The sequence below is a fragment of the Chrysemys picta genome, chromosome 13, assembly GCF_011386835.1.
Source record: "Chrysemys picta bellii isolate R12L10 chromosome 13, ASM1138683v2, whole genome shotgun sequence".
Lineage (NCBI taxonomy): Eukaryota > Metazoa > Chordata > Testudines > Emydidae > Chrysemys > Chrysemys picta.
In genome coordinates this window covers 23,399,863-23,417,501 of record NC_088803.1, presented here as the reverse complement: position 1 = coordinate 23,417,501, position 17,639 = coordinate 23,399,863, and the positions used below count along the sequence as shown (strand labels likewise).

At 44.8% G+C, this 17,639-nt stretch overlaps 1 protein-coding gene across 15 annotated transcripts in view; it reads left to right on the top strand.

Moving 5' to 3' along the window:
- The window catches only part of CPNE1 (copine 1), an 88,899-nt gene extending 72,085 nt beyond the window's left edge, over positions 1-16,814 (top strand). For 8 of the 15 annotated variants that reach the window (XM_005310759.5, XM_024111631.3, XM_065565620.1 and 5 more), the window contains 9 exons: positions 2,993-3,091; positions 3,771-3,857; positions 3,936-3,995; positions 4,471-4,604; positions 7,065-7,119; positions 7,202-7,253; positions 8,618-8,751; positions 12,810-13,046; positions 15,502-16,814. In XM_005310759.5, the coding sequence (XP_005310816.1) occupies positions 2,993-3,091; positions 3,771-3,857; positions 3,936-3,995; positions 4,471-4,604; positions 7,065-7,119; positions 7,202-7,253; positions 8,618-8,751; positions 12,810-13,046; positions 15,502-15,618 (975 nt within the window). In that variant the 3' untranslated portion in view covers positions 15,619-16,814. Of the gene's footprint in view, positions 1-2,831; positions 2,928-2,992; positions 3,092-3,770; positions 3,858-3,935; positions 3,996-4,470; positions 4,605-7,064; positions 7,120-7,201; positions 7,254-8,617; positions 8,752-12,809; positions 13,047-15,501 lie in introns of all 15 variants that reach the window. The other 7 variants (XM_065565621.1, XM_065565624.1, XM_065565622.1 and 4 more) reach the window with 1 other exon arrangement.
- Positions 16,815-17,639: the final 825 nt, after the last annotated feature.

The window sequence follows — 17,639 nt, the reverse complement described above, 5'->3', positions numbered from 1 at the left end:
TCCACAACATGCCTGTGAAGAAGGGATGTATTATCCTCTGATTACAGGTGGAAAGGTGAGTTTGGGTTGAAGGACAACCGTGGTTTAATATCACTGAAGAATACAATATCAAGTCAGAATTTGGTGAGGCACTGGGGGGAAATGTCATAGGATCTTTAACGATCTCAAGTGGTCAAGCCCCTGATTTTAATCTAATTACATCCTGGTGAGAGAGTGATTGGGCAAGATGTGTGTGCCCCCTTTTTTGACTCATTGCCATCATGTCCAGCTTTTGCTTCACAGAACCCTCAGTCAGTCTACTTTGGGGGCTTCCTAAGCTTCATGTAGAAACTGCTCGTAGCCATTATTATGACTACATGCTGCATAGCAATCACTGAATCAGGTCTCCACTCTGCGCTCCTGATACACTAGTATAACTGTTCAAATGATTTAACATGGACACCAAAGTCTTATTTGTTTGATTTGGCTTCTGGACATCAGCTTTGCAGGTCTTTTGTGCGAGGATATTTTGGGTCAAGAGTATTTAACCAAAGTTCAAGATAAACAGGTGCGGTTTGATTTCCTCAAATTAGTGCTGACACCAATATTTCAAGTATCAGGGGGTAGCCGTGTTAGTCTGTATCTACAAAAACAACAAAGAGTCTGGTGGCACCTTAAAGACTAACAGATTTGTTTGTGCATAAACTTTTTACTCACGAAAGTTTATGCACAAACAAATCTGTTAGTCTTACCAATATTTCAGTAATTCTTTTGCACACTGCACCACTCCCCTGCTGCATTGTGATGCAGAGAGTGACCTTGACAGGGTTTTCTTGCTTTTTTGTTTTTTAAAATAAGTAACTCGTTCAACTTGTGACAAAAATTGATGTCCTTGAGGGTCTTTTTTGATTTTTAAACTGATGCAATTCCTTTCCACCAAAGTAATCTTTCATTGGAATTAGTTCTTCATGTAAATGTAAAACGAGATTTTAAAGAAGAAAATAGCTACCCATCAATCTGATGACATAAGGGTTAGAGCAGAAACCACTGCCTTCTGTGAATTTTGGTAGTTTCATTTTTAGGAGGCCGAGCGTCCTTTATTCACTTTGAGGACTTCTTGGGCCCCACAAAATATTGGACAAAATATTTGCTGACATTTGGGTTATGACCTGTTCCCTACAATATTGCTAGCTGGCCACTGATGCAGTCACTGCTGACAGCCTGTGACTGCCCATTATAGCTCAAAAGAGCGTGTTTCAGAGACGTTTGTTTCCTTCCGAGCATCGTAACAGTCTAGCAATGGTAGCCCATGTCTATACGTACAGTGCTGCAGTGACTCAGCTGTACCGGTACACAAGGCGCTCTGTGCCGATGGGAGAGAGCTCAGATACCCCATCCTGTGAGCAGGTGTGAGTTTACTGGGAAAAGAGTAAGTGGATTCTGAGGACTCACTGGGCTCATTTCCCCACCCAGATCTAAGGGAGAATGGAGTAGCTCTTTAGGTGGAGAAGATGTAAGGTTCTGAGGGGAGAACTCCCTGTCCTGTTAGCTGATCAGGTAGGTATTTCTGCAGCCTCAATGCTTTAAATGTGAGCATTATCTGTTCACTTGCAAATGGTTTTAGCAGATGGTGTGATGAAAGGGATGGTAGAGAAGCTCATGGTGGAAACTGAAAGTGGCTGCAGAGTGGGGAATGCAGAGGAAAGGAGGAAACAGAAGAAGGATGGAGGAAGGAAGAGAAGTAAAGGGAAGAAATAACAGTGGTCTTAAAAGTGAGCATGCTTTTCCACTGAGTGAGGTTGAATGTGACAATAAGATACTTGATTGAACTTTTAGTAATTATTTATTATGTAAAGGCACATTTCACCCTTGATTTTTGTGCAGATTTCCCAATGACCAGTGGGAAAAGCTGCAGTGGAACAAGGGGAGTTTGTGAGATCTGAATTTAACCCTGTAGGCTATAATTACACATGTAATTTGGGCCTCTCCAAAGGATGAGTTTGACACCCTTATATAGAGTGTTCACTGAGCCATCCTGAGAGCAGAACACTGGGAGAAGCTGATTGTGAAGAGATGGCTTGTGCTGAGCTGTGTCTTGTGATGGTGGTAATTTTTTCTTTATAAAGCCAGACCCCCCAAAGTCAGTAAGTTTTGAAGTCTGTGGAGCATATGGAGTTTGTTTTTGAACAGGTGGGGAAAGGCACCAGTTCATAAGCATTGGTTCTCGATTGATCCACTGGAGTACTTGCATTCTGCAATTTGTAATATGCGTTGTGTGTTTTGTGCATATTAAAACCTCATACATACTGCTTTCTAGTGGCTAATGTCATGTGGTGCTATAACTGATTTAGGTCTTAGCATGTTCTAAATGCCATGATCTCTTGCATTGGCTTTAGCATTGGGGAATCAGGTCTCCAGGCTGATCTAAACGTGATTAATAATTCAAATATAGATAATCTGCTTGATACTGTGCAAAATACACAAGAAGATTGGCAGTTCCACAGAGCAGAAACCTAGCCTATCTCCAATACAGTCCATATTACTATTTTTATGTAAGCAAATCTGAAAGACTTTGGAAGATGTTGGGTACAGCATTCTTACTGCTTCTTTCCCCATATTCCAATTGAGTACCTTCTGCAGAATAAAATCATGTTTATACTTCTGAACCTACATAGAAGTAAACAATATTCAGTAGCAAAGCAGATCAATTTAGTTGGGGAGAGATCCTGATTGAAGCAAAACTTCTGCTGTGCATGTGAGTTGCATTTAATTGCCGGTTAGCTAAACGGATGAGTAGCGGTATTTCTCTGTCTCTAACCAGGATTCACTTTGAGTGTCTCTTTTACTGTCAGGTTTCAGTTAGTGATATGGATGACAGCACCAGTTCTGATTTAATAGGGGAGTTCACTTGCATCACTGCAAAGCTGCTGGAAGCGAGAGATCATGTGGTGAGCAGTGTAATTCTCCCTGATACAATACCCTTGTCCATTGTCTGCTGTTTCTTTCCTTTCAGGTACATTGTTCAGATTATGATAGTGATGGGTCACATGACTTGATAGGCAGTTTTGAAACTAACCTGTCTCAGCTGCAGAAAGCAGGTGGCAGCTCTCCGGTGAGCTTTTTCTTTTTCTTCCCCATTTTTTCAGCTGAGGGGGCCATAACTCACTGCAAAGGATTTGCAAGAGATTGTTGGATAGTCCTAGTGTAGAGCTCTGCTCCACATTCAAAAGTTATTTTATTTGTGCTGTAATGTCATAAACATACATCCCAGAAAAGTAAATACATTTTGCAGCCCGAGCACCCCAATCTGTAACTCCTGGGTGCTGTTGCATCTCCTCCTCCTGAAGATATTTTGGTGTCCTTTGTCTAGTTCCTGTGCCATGCTTTCATCATCTCCATTTTCCTTTGTCTCTGGAGAATCAGGCAAAAGCAGAGTAGCTTCCCCCCCTTGTTCACTCCAGCATAGCAGGAGACATACCAGGAGTGTTCTTGCTGCATAGCTGACTTATCCCTACCATCAGGAGGCCAGTTTTCTAGAGCAATAGACTTTTCTTGAAAGTCTGACTATTTTTAAAATATGGTTGTTGAAACAGAGAATGTGGCAGAGTGATTAAAATCTATGTCTGTTTACTGTATGTGTGTTTAAAAATCCCATTACTTTCACTATTTTTGGAGGGGAGGGCTGGATTGAATCACATCCTTTGCACTGCTCTGGTTTAAACTCCTGAAACTCTGCTTTCTTCAGGTGAGTATGTCAGTAATCGGGCTCTTATGTGCATTGCGTCCTGTAGGTGGAGTTTGAATGCATTCACCCTGGGAAGAAACAAAAGAAAAAGAGCTACAAAAACTCTGGAATTGTTAGGATAAAATCCTGCAAGGTAAGCTTATGTTCCAAACTGCCAGCTTTTCTGTCCCTGCGGGAGAGGAGGTGTAACCCTGAGTATTTGTTCCTTTAGATTGAAACTGAATACTCTTTCCTGGATTACGTCATGGGAGGCTGCCAGATTAACTTCACAGTGAGTTGCTCACCTGCTTTATGTCTTTGTGACTGACAACATAATAATTTAGAGGTTTTATATAATAGACATTTTCCTCCCTAATATCTCTCAAAGTAATTTCTTTGGTTGATTGTCATTAGCATTGCTTTGCATCTCACAGTAACTTTAATAGGCAGGGAGCTTCTTAAACTCCTCTCAGGTAATTTATTTTTAGACTAGCAGTAAACAAGCTGGTGTCTGTCCATTCCCTAGGAATAGGGTGCCAATACCTACTTGTGCCCTGTCACAGGTGCCAGTGCCTGCCTACGACTTCCAGGGAGTGGAGGGGTCCAAGAGCAGTACTGTTCATTGGTGCTGGGGAGATTTGGTGCCAGTCTGCATGTGCACAAGTGTTGGGCTAGGGGTGAGCTTCAGTTTCTGGATATAAGTGTTTTCTTTGTCTTGCTTACCTGGTGACGCTTCAGTGGCCTGCTGTTCTTATCTTCTTAATCAGGTGGGTATAGACTTCACTGGCTCCAATGGAGATCCAAAGTCACCAGATTCTCTTCACTACATCAGTCCAAATGGGATAAATGAATACCTGACTGCCATCTGGAGTGTGGGGAATGTGGTCCAGGATTATGACACGTATGTAAGAGGTTCTTTAACTCAGGGGTTCTCAAATTTTTGTACTTGTGACCCCTGTCACATAGCAAGCCTCTGAGTGTGACCCCCCCCTTATCAATTAAAAACACTTTTTAATGTATTTAAAACCATTATAAATGCTGGAGGCAAAGCGGGGTTTAGAGTGAAGGCTGACAGCTCGCGACCTCCCCATGTAATAGTCCCGACCCCCAGTTTGAGAACCCCGGCTTTAACTCATTCATCCACAGGCTTCTGAAAAATGTGCATTTCTAAGTGTTGGCAGTCAAGGGCTATAGGTTAATGTATAATGCTGCTGTCAAGTGTTAATCTTTTGTTGCCGGTGACACATTTCATGCCTGAATGCCGTGCTTGTTCAAGTCTTAATTCAGTGGGAAACATGTGCTAGCCAGCTCTCTAGTTTTGATGAGCTCTGTCTGGCTTTAGTCCTCTCTTAACCTGAAATATAATTTTTTTTTTCAGTGGGACAGTATGTGTCCCGAGAGAGATACTGGAATTCTCAACCATCTTTCTGCAGTCCCTGTAGCCCCTTCCTTGTTGTGACCATCCCTCTGGTTAAATAGGGTTAGACAGAGGCCATTCTCTGACCAGGATTGAGTTTGATCTCTAATGATCCTTCCACAGTTCCGGAGTAGATGAGATCACTGGGTTACTAGATCATCTAATTGTGTGCCACAATTCTGCACCACAGCATGGGCCAGGAAATGCACCCCTTGCCACAGAAGTGTGACCTTTCATCACTGAATTAGAGATGGTAGGTAGGGTGGGGATAGGCTGTGTAAGGTATTGAAAGTGCAGACAGCTAGCTTGTGTTTGATACAGTAGAAAAGAGGGAAGCAGTGGAAGGATGCAAACAGAGGTTACATAGTCAGAGCAACGGGCTAGGACAATGGTCTTTGCAGCAGCATTCTGAATGGATATCAGTGGGACAAGACTGCATTTGTCCAGGCCAGAGAGAAGGATGTGGCATTAATTGAGCTGTGGAGAGCCTGGAAAAGAGTTTTAGCTGCACGGATGGATAGGAGAGGCTGTATCTTAGTGATATTATGCAGAAGAAATTAGCAGGATGTAGACAGCCAGGATGTGAGGACCTAGAGAGAGGTTTGAGTTGAAGATGGCATCCCAGTTATGGGCCTGAGTGACAAGAAAGATGACAGTGGTATCCACAGTTATTGAGAAAGGAGGTAGCAGGGAGGGCTTGGGGGGGAAGATCAAGAGCTCTATTTTAGCCATGTTGAGCTTGAGCTGATGTCCAGTTCTGTTGTCCACCCTTCAAAAGGGAGGTTGGAAAATTAGGGTGGGTTCAGAGAAGAGGCACAAGAATCAGGGCCGGCTCCAGGGTTTTGGCCGCCCCAAGCAGCCAAAAAAAAAAAAAAAAGTCGTGATCGCGATCTGCAGCAGCAATTCGGCGGAAGGTCCTTCACTCCGAGCAGGAGTGAGGGACCATCCGCCAAATTGCCGCCGAATAGCTGGACCTGCTGCCCCTCTCCGGAGTGGCCGCCCCAAGCACCTGCTTGCCAAGCTGGTGCCTGGAGCTGGCCCTGACAAGAATGATGTAAGGACTGAAAAACCCACCTTACAGTGAGAGACTAAAGGAGGCCAATTTATCAGGGAGAAGCTTAAGAGATGACCTGATCAATCTAAGTACCTACATGTGGAGAACTTTAATTTCTGCCAAATTAAAGCTAGACAAATTGAAACTAGAGATAAGGTGCAAATGTTTAGCAGTGAGGGTAATTAATCATTACCAAGGAATGTGATGGATTCTCCATCTCTTTAAGTCTGTAAACCAAAGCTGGGATGTCTTCATGAAAGAGGTGCTTTGCTCTAGTTCAACCAGAAGTGGTTGGGCTTGATGCAGGAACAGCTGAGTGATATTTTCTGGCTTGTGTTATGCGGACATCAGACTAGATGATCCCATGCGCCTGTGCTGATCTGCCTGTACTGGCTGGTTTTGCTGCATACTTGTATTCCTTTATACTGTGCAACTCAACTGCACTTTGGAAATGAGATGCGGCTGCAGCTCTCTCTCTGTCTTTCAAAACTGGGAGTCATTTTGGGGCTCATGAAAATGAGGAACGAATATCTCTGGATAAGTGTCCACATTTAGCTCTGTCCCTGAATGCCAGTCCTGTCCTGCAGCATCCTTGCTGTTAAGTTGTAGGCAGGCCTTATGTGAGCAGAAACTGCGGATGAGGGGTTTGGTGTTCTCCTGAATGGGGATTTGAGCTTCTCTTTTCAGTGACCCAAAGCAAGCTTTGCAGCACTGAACCCCAGCAGCATGCTTTCACAGGACCTGCACCACCTCCTGCTGATTTCACTGGGAACAGGATTGGGTCCTATGCAGCATTCACCTTCCATCAATTGAAGCAGCGATAAGGGGAGGCAGTGGGGGGTGGATATCCCAATTTTTCAGGCTTCTTATTGTTTCCCTTTCTCCTGCAGAGATAAGCTGTTTCCTGCGTTTGGGTTTGGAGCTCAGGTTCCTCCAAACTGGCAGGTAGGTTTCTCAGAATTCTGCCAGCACTTCTTGTATGCGTGTCAGTGTTTCACTAAATGGATGTAAATGTTCTCTCTTCCAGGTGTCTCATGAGTTTGCCTTGAACTTTAACCCCAACAACCCCTATTGTCAGGGTAAGCACACATTTGTCTTTGTTAATGTTTCTTGAATAGGAGAATTGCTGGTTTAAATTATTCAGTTTTTTATCCCCACAGAAATTGGAAATGGAACAATCGTTCGCTCTTTTTGGCAGCAGAGGTCTTAGTTTGTGGATGATTCATTCCAAATACTCTGGATTCATATATATCATTTCTTCACCCAAGTGTTCACTAAATATTCATCCTTTTGCAAATGTGGCTTTTAAAAGTATTGAAGTTTTATTTCTTTTGTTCTCAAAACCTGTGTTGTTAAACAGTAGCTTGTCTACGATCCTCTTTTTAATTGTTGTTCTTTCATTTGAGTTGGTTTATAAAGGCCTTGGAGCTAGGACTGTCTCATTCCCTCTTTATTCAGTACCTAGCACATGCTCATTAAGTTTAAGAAACTTTAGTTTTTCTATCTTGTCTGGGGCCAGCAGAAAATTGCAAATCTGTGAGTTTCCCTGTGTGAATCCAAGTATTCGTTCCCAGAGTGAATATGGTTGCCCACTGCATGGCTAGGATCTCTTTCCTTGCTACCTCAAGGTTGTCCCTTTAAGCCAGCCATGTAGAAAGCCTTGGTCCTGCAGTTATGCAATTAAAACCAATGTGGCAGGCAGTGTGAGTGTAGCATAAATTGCAAAATGAAGCGAAATCAATAAACCAGTTTAAGTGTCCACACAAAAGTTTGTAACAGTTTCACTAAATCAATTTTTACAACTTGGTTTTAGTTAAACCAGTGCAAGTGTCATGCATAGACAAGGTCTTCAATAGTATTTCTAGCCTAGTAATGGCTAAGGACCCTAAATGGGGACATGGTTCCACTGAACTAGGCACTATACAAGCAAAGAACGCACAGTCTTTGCCCCAGAGACTTCACAGTTTAGGATTTAGACAATAATGCAGTAGATGCGTAAGCAGGAAAATGTGGGAGGGAGATAACAGAAATAAATACATTTGCACAAATTAGTAGTCACAGCTGGTCACCAGCCTAAGCACACACCAGACCATCAGCCGCAAACCCTCCTTTTGTAGAGGAAACTCTCACATCAGCTGCATTATGTTAGTAGCACTAACCAGTGTCATTTCTTGGAAAATCATTTGGCAAGTACAAGATGGGAGGAGTCTGCCGTATACCCCGCCACTTCTCTGCAGGTTCCCACTGGCCATGCTGACTACCACCTTGGGCATGCACTGCCGCCTTGCTGCTGCTGTGTAATCAGTCCAATATGATTTTCTGTATGCACCTTAAATGTGACCGGTTATTGTAACATGCCAGAAGGATAATGCTCATAAAACAATTAGCAAGATAGGTAAAATGTTAAGGCTTTTCTGGTAATTCAGACCTTTTTGTTGCATAGGAATCCAAGGAATTGTGGATGCTTATCGCCAGGCACTGCCTCAGGTCCGACTCTATGGGCCAACAAATTTCTCTCCTATTATAAACCATGTGGCAAGGTTTGCGGCTCAGTCAGCACAGCAAGGAACGGCTGCTGTAAGTCCATATTTATCGGTACAGACCTGCATTCTCGATCTTTCCACTTTCCCTGGATGTGATCGAATGGAATCACAAAGAGATTTCTCCTTCCCTGCTTGGACTCCTCTAATTTGGTTCCCCCAACTTGCTCAGATCTCTGGTATTTCACTCAGCCTGTGGTGGCCAGGTGACCTTTACTCCACCTTGTAATGTCTTGGTGAAACACTGGCTCTGTGCTTACTGCTGAATAGGGTGGGGTGCAATGGTTGGCGCTTGATGGAGGTGACATCTAGTTGTTAGAGGGCGGTAGGGGAGCCCAGGCCCTCCCGCTCCACTGGACTCTGGCCCAGGCCTTGTGAGGGTAGCCAAGGTCAGGTACCCAGGAGCACCTTAACACAGTCCTACCTGGGCCACTTCCTACCCCTTCACGCTATAGTTCAAGCTTTTTCAGTCTGTAACCAAGGTAAGGTAGAACAAACAGTGCCTTTAGTCAGTCTGGGGTCTAGTGGATCAGTTCCTCTCTTTGCAGAGGAGCAACTTCCATGTTCTTCCTCAGTAGCAGGTTCTTCTCCCTGCTCCCTTCTGAGCTATCTGGGTGTCTTTTAGGCCCCACTTCCACCTGTCGCATGCTCTGTAGGTGAGGCATGCTCTGTAGGGTGGGGTGTCTGGGTCCAGAGTTGTTCCTTAACCCTACTCCTACTACTGGGTTTATACACTCTGTCACAAGGGGTCAGTGTGAACTACCTCCCTTGGTGCAGTTCCAATGAATTTAAGTAATTGAGTAACCTTCCCTGGAGGGGATGCAGGTCGGCATGGGATGCACAAAATGAGACAGTAAGGAGTCCTTTAAAAGTTTTCAACCCCTTCTAGTGCACCGGAAGATTAGGGTTGGAAGAGACCTCAGGAGGTCATCTAGTGCAACCCCCTGCTCAAAGCAGGACCAACCCCAATTAAATCATCCCAGCCAGGGCTTTGTCAGGCCGGGCCTTAAAAACCTCTAAGGATGGAGATTCCACCACCTCCCTAGGTAATCCATTCCAGTGCTTCACCACCCTCCTAGTGAAATAGTGTTTCCTAATATCCAACCTAGACCTCCCCCACTGCAACTTGAGACCATTGCTCCTTGTTCTGTCATCTGCCACCACTGAGAACAGCCGAGCTCCATCCTCTTTGGAACCCCCCTTCAGGTAGTTGAAGGCTGCTATCAAATCCCCCCTCATTCTTCTCTTCTGAGGACTAAACAATCCCAGTTCCCTCAGCCTCTCCTCATAAGTCATGTGCTCCAGACCCCTAATCATTTTTTTTGCCCTCTGTTGGACTCTTTCCAATTTTTCCACATCCTTCTTGTGGTGTGGGGCCCAAAACTGGACACAGTATTCCAGATGAGGCCTCACCAATGTCGAATAAAGGGGAACGATCACGTTCCTTGATCTGCTGGCAATGCCCCTACTTATACAGTCCTAAATGCCGTTAGCCTTCTTGGCAACAAGAGCACACTGTTGACTCATATCCAGCTTCTCGTCCACTGTGACCCCTAGGTCCTTTTCTGCAGAACTGCTACCTAGCCATGCGGTCCCTAGTCTGTAGCAGTGCATGGGATTCTTCCGTCCTAAGTGCAGGACTCTGCACTTGTCCTTGTTGAACCTCATCAGGTTTTTTTTGGCCCAATCCTCTAATTTGTCTAGGTCCCTCTGTATCCGATCCCTACCCTCTAGTGTATCTACCACGCCTCCTAGTTTAGTGTCATCTGCAAACTTGCTGAGAGTGCAGTCCACACCATCCTCCAGATCATTAATAAAGATATTAAACAAAACCGGCCCCAGGACCGACCCTTGGGGCACTCCGCTTGAAACCGGCTGCCAACTAGACATGGAGCCATTGATCACTACCCGTTGAGCCCGACGATCTAGCCAGCTTTCTATCCACCTTACAGTCCATTCATCCAGCCCATACTTCTTTAACTTGGCGGCAAGAATACTGTGAGAGACCGTATCAAAAGCTTTGCTAAAGTCAAGAAATAACACATCCACTGCTTTTCCCTCATCCACAGAGCCAGTTATCTCATCATAGAAGGCAATTAGGTTAGTCAGGCACGACTTCCCCTTGGTGAATCCATGCTGACTGTTCCTGATCACTTTCCTCTCCTCTAAATGTTTCATAATTGATTCCTTGAGGACCTGCTCCATGATTTTTCCAGGGACTGAGGTGATGCTGACTGGCCTGTAGTTCCCCGGATCCTCCTTCTTCCCTTTTTTAAAGATGGGCACTACATTAGCCTTTTTCCAGTCATCTGGGACCTCCCCCGATCGCCATGAGTTTTCAGAAATAATGGCTAATGGCTCTGCAATCTCACCCGCCAACTCCTTTAGCACCCTCGGATGCAGCACATCCGGCCCCATGGACTTGTGCACGTCCAGTTTTTCTAAATAGTCCCGAACCACTTCTTTCTCCACAGAGGGCTGGTCACCTTCTCCCCATATTGTACTGCCCAGTGCAGCAATCTGGGAGCTGACATTGTTCGTGAAGACAGAGGCAAAAAACTCATTGAGTTCATTAGCTTTTTCCACATCCTCGGTCACTAGGTTGCCTCCCTCATTCAGTAAGGGGCCTACACTTTCCTTGATTTTCTTCTTGTTGCTAACATACCTGAAGAAACCCTTCTTGTTACTCTTAACATCTCTTGCTAACTGCAACTCCAAGTGTGATTTGGCCTTCCTGATTTCACTCCTGCATGCCTTAGCAATATTTTTATACTCCTCCCTGGTCATTTGTCCAATCTTCCACTTCTTGTAAGCTTCTTATTTGTGTTTAAGATCAGCAAGGATTTCTCTGTTTAGCCAAGCTGGTCGCCTGCCATATTTACTATTCTTTCTACACATCGGGATGGTTTGTTCCTGCAACCGCAATAAGGATTCTTTAAAATACAGCCAGCTCTCCTGGACCCCTTTGCCCTTCATGTTATTCTCCCAGGGGATCCTGCCCATCTGTTCCCTGAGGGAGTCAAAGTCTGCTTTTCTGAAGTCCAGGGTCCGTATTCTGCTGCTCTCCTTTCTTCCTTGTGTCAGGATCCTGAACTCGACCATCTCATGGTCACTGCCTCCCAGGTTCCCATCCACTTTTGCTTCCCCTACTAATTCTTCCCTCTTTGTGAGCAGCAGGTCAAGAAAAGCTCTGCCCCTAGTTGGTTCCTCCAGCACTTGCACCAGGAAATTGTCCCCTACACTTTCCAAAAACTTCCTGGATTGTCTGTGCACCGCTGTATTGCTTTCCCAGCAGATATCAGGGTGATTAAAGTCTCCCATGAGAACCAGGGCCTGCGATCTAGCAACTTCTGCTAGTTGCCAGAAGAAAGCCTCGTCCACCTCATCTGTATGCCTCGCTTGTATGCCCACCTGTATGCCTAGCTTGTTTAAAAATCAGGCCATTAACTTGTACAATTTCATTTATTCAATTTGAAAACTAAGTCTCACCAACACAAAAGGCTTTTGTTGCCTGATACAATTACTTGTTCTTCTTAGAGTGTTTGCTCGTGTCCATTATTCCATTGTAGGTGTGTGTGCTCGCCACCTGCACCGGGGCCGGAAGTTTTTCCCTCAGTGGTATCCATAGGGGACCGGCTCTGGCACCCTCTGGTGTCCTCTTGGGTGTAAAGTCACTTTCAAGTTAATTTCTTTATCCTTTGTAACAATACCACCAGCAAGGAAAACAGCATCAAATAGCAGGTTCTGCAGCCAATGTGCTTGCTTCAATGGTACTTTGTTGTTCCCTAGTACTTACTGTCCAAAGATCTTAACATTTTTTATAAACTTAATTGACCTAAGCCTCTCAATCCCCCCCTTCCCCTTTAAAACTAGGTCCAGACGATGAAAATCTGAGTTGCAGAGGGAGAAGTGACTAGCCCGGGGTCACACATATATATTGTGTGACAAAACTGGGAATAGAATTTCATTCAATCCTGTGCCTTATCCACAACATCAGCTGCTTTCACTGCCTCGAAGATGCGATAGCTAAGGCAGGCTTCTTTTGCACGCGGTTTGACGTTAAACTCGCTGATTGCCTGATTTAATGTTTTGCAGCAATACTACGTACTACTGATCATCACAGATGGTGAGATCACTGATCTGGATCAAACCAGGCAAGCTATTGTTAATGCCTCCAAACTGCCTATGTCTGTTATTATCGTTGGAGTTGGCGATGCTGATTTCAAAGCCATGGAATTCCTGGATGGGGATGACGGCGTATTAAAGTCCTTGACAGGGGAGCCAGCTGCACGAGACATTGTACAGTTTGTGCCTTTCAGACAGTTCCTCAATGTAAGTTATCTTTTATTTGACACAGTTGTCACAGGTTTGATCTGAGAGAAGAGTGTTTCTGTAGAGAATCTGTTAACTATTTAATTAGTGTATGAAGCCAGTGAGTTGTCTGCGAGGAAGTGTCGCCCAAAATTGCTCTGGAGACTGTTCCTCAGAGAACTGAGAGATGTTTCCTGCCCATCAGAAGCTGAGCACTCCCAGCTTGTTGGGTTGAGGAGCAAGAGACTAAGTGGAGGTACTTCCATTCAACCAGGGGCGTAGCATGTTGCCTCTGCTATGTTCTCAGCCTCCAGGAGATCAGAAGACTGAGCGCAGTATCTCCCCTGGAATGTGAGTTAAGTTGCTGTCACCTCACTAGGCCTGTCCTCTTTGCCTCCATAATCTCGGTGGCACAGGAATGAGGCATCCAGCAGGGCGGAGCATGTTACCACCTCAGCCCTGCCTGCCTGGCACCCTCCACCTCTGGATTAGCCCGTCAGTTACTGGGAAGGCTGGCTCCTCTTGGGCCATGCCCCCACAGGGATTTTTACCAGTTGTACCCGGGTAGTTCTATTGGTAGGACACCCCCTTTGGACTTTCCTGTTGTGGTGTAAGAGTGGCTGCTACTTTTTGTGACTGATTTCTTACTGATTTTCAAAAAGACGCAATTAAAAGTACAAAAAGGTAAACAACTTACAGCTTGTATGGGTCCAAATACCTCCTGTTTTATAGGGTCTGCAATAGAATTTTGTAGTTTTACAACTTGTCAAAGGTGCAAAACCAGACAATTCCACGTAGGTATAACATGTTAGGGTGACGGATAAAATAAACATACATGACTATTGCAAAGGAGGGAAGGAGGCACCAGGGGGAGGAATTGGAGGGGTTAGGTGGAATGGAGGGAGGTCTGTATTCTTACAGCATCTCAATATTTTTTATCTAAATGTATCTAGAAACGGGGTCCAAATTTCTTCAGATTCATAGAATTGCTGTCATCTGCAATAAGCTATTCTTTCTTTGGCTGCACAGTAGGGAATATGAGGTTCTCCATATAATTTAGTTTAAAAACTTAGATTGGCTCTTTTCAGGTTAGCTTCTGTTGCCTGGGAAAAGGTTTATACTAAACTGAAAAGGGCCCTCTTCTACTGAATAAGAGTGGCCACATTTGGGGGGAAGTGGGGACTCTACTGGTACAATGGCATTCAGTTAATTCACAACTTAGGTTATACTGAAAAACTTTCTTGTATAGAAGAGGCCTTAATGTCAGGGCTGGGATGTAGGAGGCTGGGTCTAGTGGTTGGAGCAGGAGTTGGAGTTGGGAGTCAAGCCAAGGGTCAGAGCCGGAGGCAGAATCAGGAGTCAAGCCAAGGGTTGGACTGTAGTTGGAGACCAGGGGGCAAGGATCAGGAACAAGGCAAGGAAGCCGGGGTCAGGAATCAGATAAGTCTGCAGGGGTCAGTGTACTAGCCAGGTAAAGCCCAGTTGTGTGGACAACTTCCTGTGCCTCTCTTTAGATTTAAATAGGATGCCCTGCCCTGATCAATTAGAATTCCTGGTGTTCTTCCAGTCAGAGCCCAGGGAAGCCCTTCCTGATGTTGCTTCAGGTTTCATGGTTTCTATTTTCTGTTGATTAGTAGCAAACTGCAGAGTGGGAACAGGGAGATGACAGACAATAGGAATTAGGGGTGGCAGGTATCGATTCCTGATTGTGATTTGATTCAAGGCTTGGTAATCCACACAGAACCGGAGGCTGCCATCTTTCTTCTTAATTAAGAGAACTGGTGCTCCAGCCGGTGTTGGTGATTTATGAATGAACCTGTTAGATTTTGTTGGAGATAATCTCATAAAACTGCGAGTTTGGGCTCCAACCTAGTGTAGATTCGCCGAAATGGAAACTGCACTTCTGGTTGCAGATCTGTTGGGCAGTCTCAGGGTTCGGGCAGGGGAGGATATTCGTGTTTTTCTTTTCAAACACATCACCAAACTCTCAGTATTTACAGGGAAGTTCTGCCATGGGTTCTGAGAGCATACCCACCTGTGCAGTCACTCTTACCTGAGGTTTAGTGGGTCGGAGCTTGGATCAATGTTGATTTCAAGGGCCACTTCACCTTGAAATATGCATTAACTACTTGTGCTAAACAATCTGTTCCACCTTGTATTTAGCTGTGGCACTCTGAGCACATTTCCCAGACCTGAGGAAGAGCTCCATGTAAGCTCAAAGCTTCTCTCTCACCAACAGAAGTTGGTCCAATAAAAGATACTACCTCACCCACCTGGTCTCTCTACTATGTTCTAATGTGTTTCAATGAGAGTGCTGTACTAATTGCCCAGAATTCCCTACAATCCCTATTGCACGAGAGCTGAAGCTGTAGAGACATCGTTTTGGGTCTTTCCTTGTTTGAGGGGAATTGATGGATAACGTGGCCCTTTATTATGTGCTGTCACGTTAGTTTGCTCACACTGGTGTCTCCTGCAGGCTCCTCGGGAGGCTCTTTCCCAGACAGTCCTGGCTGAAGTTCCTAAGCAGCTGGTGTCCTATTACAAGATGCAGGGCTGGGCTCCTGTGAAGCTACCTGGAGCAAAGCAAGAGTAGAGGAGAGGGTACCTGCCGTGCACATCTCCAAAGAAACAGGAAGAGCATCTCTGCTTATGTATCAATCGTATTCAAATTCTGTCGCACGTCATTTATTGCTCAGCACCTCTGAAATGGATCACTCTCGGTTCCCTGATTTACACACCATGTATCTTTAGTTTCTGCTGAATGGTAGAAATTAAACATTCTTTACAGAGATGCTACACAGAAAAAATGTAGCTACTGGCAATTCTTATGTGGAAGAATTGGAGTTAATGATGTAATTATAAGTAGAGGCAATAAAAACAGCAAACCTGGCCTCCCAAATTCTAAGAATTTATACATATGAATCAGTTACTTCAGTACTTACTACAATCCTGACTTATGACTAGATTTCAAAGCCCACATGGTGCATGGAACTGCAGAAAACTGACAACCAAGTAACATTTTTTCCATGCTGAGTTTATTGGAATATGAGTTAATTGCTATCATGTTTGCCAATGTATGTCTTTGATCACGCATTGCTAGACAGAGGGTTTCTATTCTCTTCCCAAGTCAGCTTGATAGAAACCCTCGTATATTGATTTGCATCAAAGTCCCCCTGCTGCCTAAATGGCTCAGGTAATTTTTGTTGTGCCTTTGTAGAGTGCCATGTGATTTTTCTGTTACATTTTCTTCATAAAGCAAATATATTTTTTAAACTTCAGTGACCAGATTTTGCTAAAGTAATTTTATAAGCTTATCTATTTACAACAATTGCTTCTATGGTGCCTTCACTCAAAGCTTGTGTTGTGGGGACTGGACTAGATGACCTCTCGAGGTCCCTTCCAGTTCTATGATTCTATATATAGGGCTCAGTCAGTCCCTCTTTCCCTCCAGTGAGAGCTTCCACAACTACCAGCAGAGAAAGCAGGTGAGTGTAGAGAACAGATGTGCCCAGGAGGGTGGGATTTCCCAGGTCACTTGTCTCTTAGAGGATGGCACTGTAATTCTGATAGTCCAGTGTGCCTGTCACAGAAGAGAAAGAGGCTGAATTTCCAGGGGGTAATGTTCCTGCTTTCTCTGCTGTTACAAGATGGGGATAATCCCATGGGTAATGTTTGGAGATAACAGAGTTGAGAGTTTATTTCAAAAGGGCAATAAAATAACTTTGTCTTGTTGGTGCTCAGCAAACGTTCACCACTTTGTTTTCCAAATAAAGAATCTGCTTTTATTTATAACTGTATGGTGGCTCTTATTTCCTGTTCCTTTCTGTGCTGCTTCTCCTTCTGCCGGTGCCTTTTCAGTTACCTTTAGTGGGAAAGTGTTACATCTCCACTGCAGAGTTAGCCCATGTGATCTACAGCCAAGTAAGCCTACGTGGGCATGAGCAGCCACATGACAGAACTCAGAGGTACTGTGTCTTCACTAGTGCTTTGCGTGACGAGGACTTCAGGGGGCATATCCCGTGGTTCTTTGCACTGTAGTAGGATGAGCTGCTCTGATTTCTCCCCAGCAAACTGTGGGAGAACTCGTCTGTCCTCTGCGCACAAGGGGAATTGTGTGTAGGCATTGGAGGACTACAGCTCTGGAGTGAGTTAGTCTGTGTCGTCACCGCAAAAGCGGGTGGGTTACCAGCCCAAGTGGAAGTGGCACCCAGGCTCTTACCCATACCACCAGCTAGCCCAGGTTGAAAGCACCACCAAACTTGCGTGTGAGGGTTTTGTGTGTGAATGGAGGTGAGGTAGGAGCAACAGCTGGTTATGAAACCAATTTTAACGCTTTGCAGTGAAGACAAACCCTTAGTTAATCCTTCGCCCATTCAGGCAAAGCATTAGTCATGACTGGAAAGTCTGTCAGCCTCTGCTCTAAAGAGCCTGTTAATCTGCTCAAGTTTCACGAGCGGAGGGACGAGATTTTTGGAATGTTTTTGTTCCACCAGCTGATCTATACCGCCCAACTTTCCTGCACTGTAGGAGTTTGTGGAAGGAAACTGGCAAGCCCTGCTCAATAATCAATTGGTTGATCACACTGGAAGTTGATAACCTCAATTTGCTCAAAGT